This window comes from Monoraphidium neglectum (genome assembly GCF_000611645.1).
Source record: "Monoraphidium neglectum strain SAG 48.87 unplaced genomic scaffold scaffold02220, whole genome shotgun sequence".
Taxonomy (NCBI): domain Eukaryota; kingdom Viridiplantae; phylum Chlorophyta; class Chlorophyceae; order Sphaeropleales; family Selenastraceae; genus Monoraphidium; species Monoraphidium neglectum.
The window spans coordinates 1838-3308 of NW_014011408.1; the positions used below are offsets into that span (position 1 = coordinate 1838).

The 1471-nt window shown below is 70.6% G+C and overlaps 1 protein-coding gene across 1 annotated transcript in view; it reads right to left on the minus strand.

Moving 5' to 3' along the window:
* Nucleotides 1–260: 260 nt before the first annotated feature.
* The window catches only part of MNEG_10200 (hypothetical protein), a gene marked incomplete at both ends in the record, with an annotated part of 5088 nt that continues 3877 nt past the window's right edge, over nt 261–1471 (minus strand). Inside the window, 3 exons of the mRNA XM_014041327.1 lie at nt 261–397; nt 756–852; nt 1165–1248. Coding sequence (XP_013896781.1) covers nt 261–397; nt 756–852; nt 1165–1248 — 318 coding nt within the window. The remainder of the gene's footprint in view (nt 398–755; nt 853–1164; nt 1249–1471) is intronic.

Consider the following 1471-nt stretch of genomic DNA (forward strand, 5'->3'; position numbering starts at 1 on the left):
TGCGTGCGCGTGTCCTGTGCAGACTTGAGGCGCGACTACGAGGCACATGGATCTGGAGCCGCAATCATTGCCAGGGGACCCGTCGGTTTGGCACACAAGGTGCTGCTGCTGCATCGATTCCAGCAGCAGCTGCGGCCGCGGCGCTGTTGCGTGCGCGAGGCCGCGCGCGACAGCACCGGGGCGTTCACAAATCCTACGGCAGCAGCCGGTGCTGACGTCGCAGCCGGCCGCCCAGCCGGGCGGGGCGCTTGGAACCTCACGTCTGCGCAGCCGCCGCCCCCGCCCCCGCCGCCTCGGCCTCGCCCGTCCCCGCCACGCGCACGCCGCTGGGGGCGCCCGCGGCGTCGTACAGTATCTCCACCGCCGCGCCGCCGCTGTCCAGGCTCAGGCGGCCCGCCTGGCACGGGGGTGGTGGTGGTGGAATTCACGAGTGGGCTGCGCAGCCGGGAGGGGCCTTGGGGTGCAGGCGGCTTGGCGGGAGCGAGCGATCAAACCGCGCTTGTCAAGAAAAACCTGGCCGGCCCCCGCCCCCCCCCCCCAGTCCGGCGGACTGCGCATGTGCGCGCGACCGACGCCACCCATGGGAAGGCGTCCCAGGGCATCCCGCACCACCTGCTGCAGCGCCCCCCGCCCTCGCTTCTGCCAGCCACCGAAAAACCTATGCCGAGCAGTGTGAGTCGCTGCGTCCCTGACACTCCCCACCCACTGCCCTCAGGACGCGCGACGCGCACGCGCATGCGCGCGCACGTGCACACCTGCAGGATGGCTGTCACTGCCAGTGTGTCCTGCGCCAGCGCCAGCTGCCCCTCCTGCCGTACCGCCTCCAGCGACACCTCCCCGTCACGCAGGTCCCTGATTACATGGCATTGGGGGGGGGCAGGAGGAGGGGGCGATTGAAAGGGCGGGCGAAGGTCAAGGGTTCAGGCGCGCCGCCTGCGCGCTTGGAGACGCGTCAGGGGCGGCGCCGCGCGACAGGCGCGATCCGGTGTGCTTGAATGGCGCGCGGAACGGGCGTCCGACGGCCGGGCTGCAGCCGGGAGGTGCCCCGGGAGCCGGTGCCTGCCGGGAGGGCAGGGGCCTGCGGGGCCCTGCGCCGAACGCCAGCACTTGCGCCCTCAGGGGGGTGCGGGGCGGGGGCCAGGGCGGGCCTGCACTCGTCCTCACCGCGCCGCGTCGATGAACTTTGCTATGCTGATGTAGCCGTAGCCGGTCTGGCCTGCGAAGCGGCCTGCGGCATCCGGCACGTACCTTTTTGGGGGGCAGCGGCGGGTGTGGGCACGGTGTCACAGGATGTGGGATGGAAACTACATGCAGCGTACAAATCAGGATCGGGTTTTCCTAATTAAGAGGCTAGTGATTGCCACGTTTGGGGGGAGGGTGACGCGTGAGCGTGCGTCCGAAGGGCGTGGCCAAGTCCTGCAAGTCCACTCCGCAAAAGGTCGCTCGAACATGCAACGAGCTGCCCGGCGCC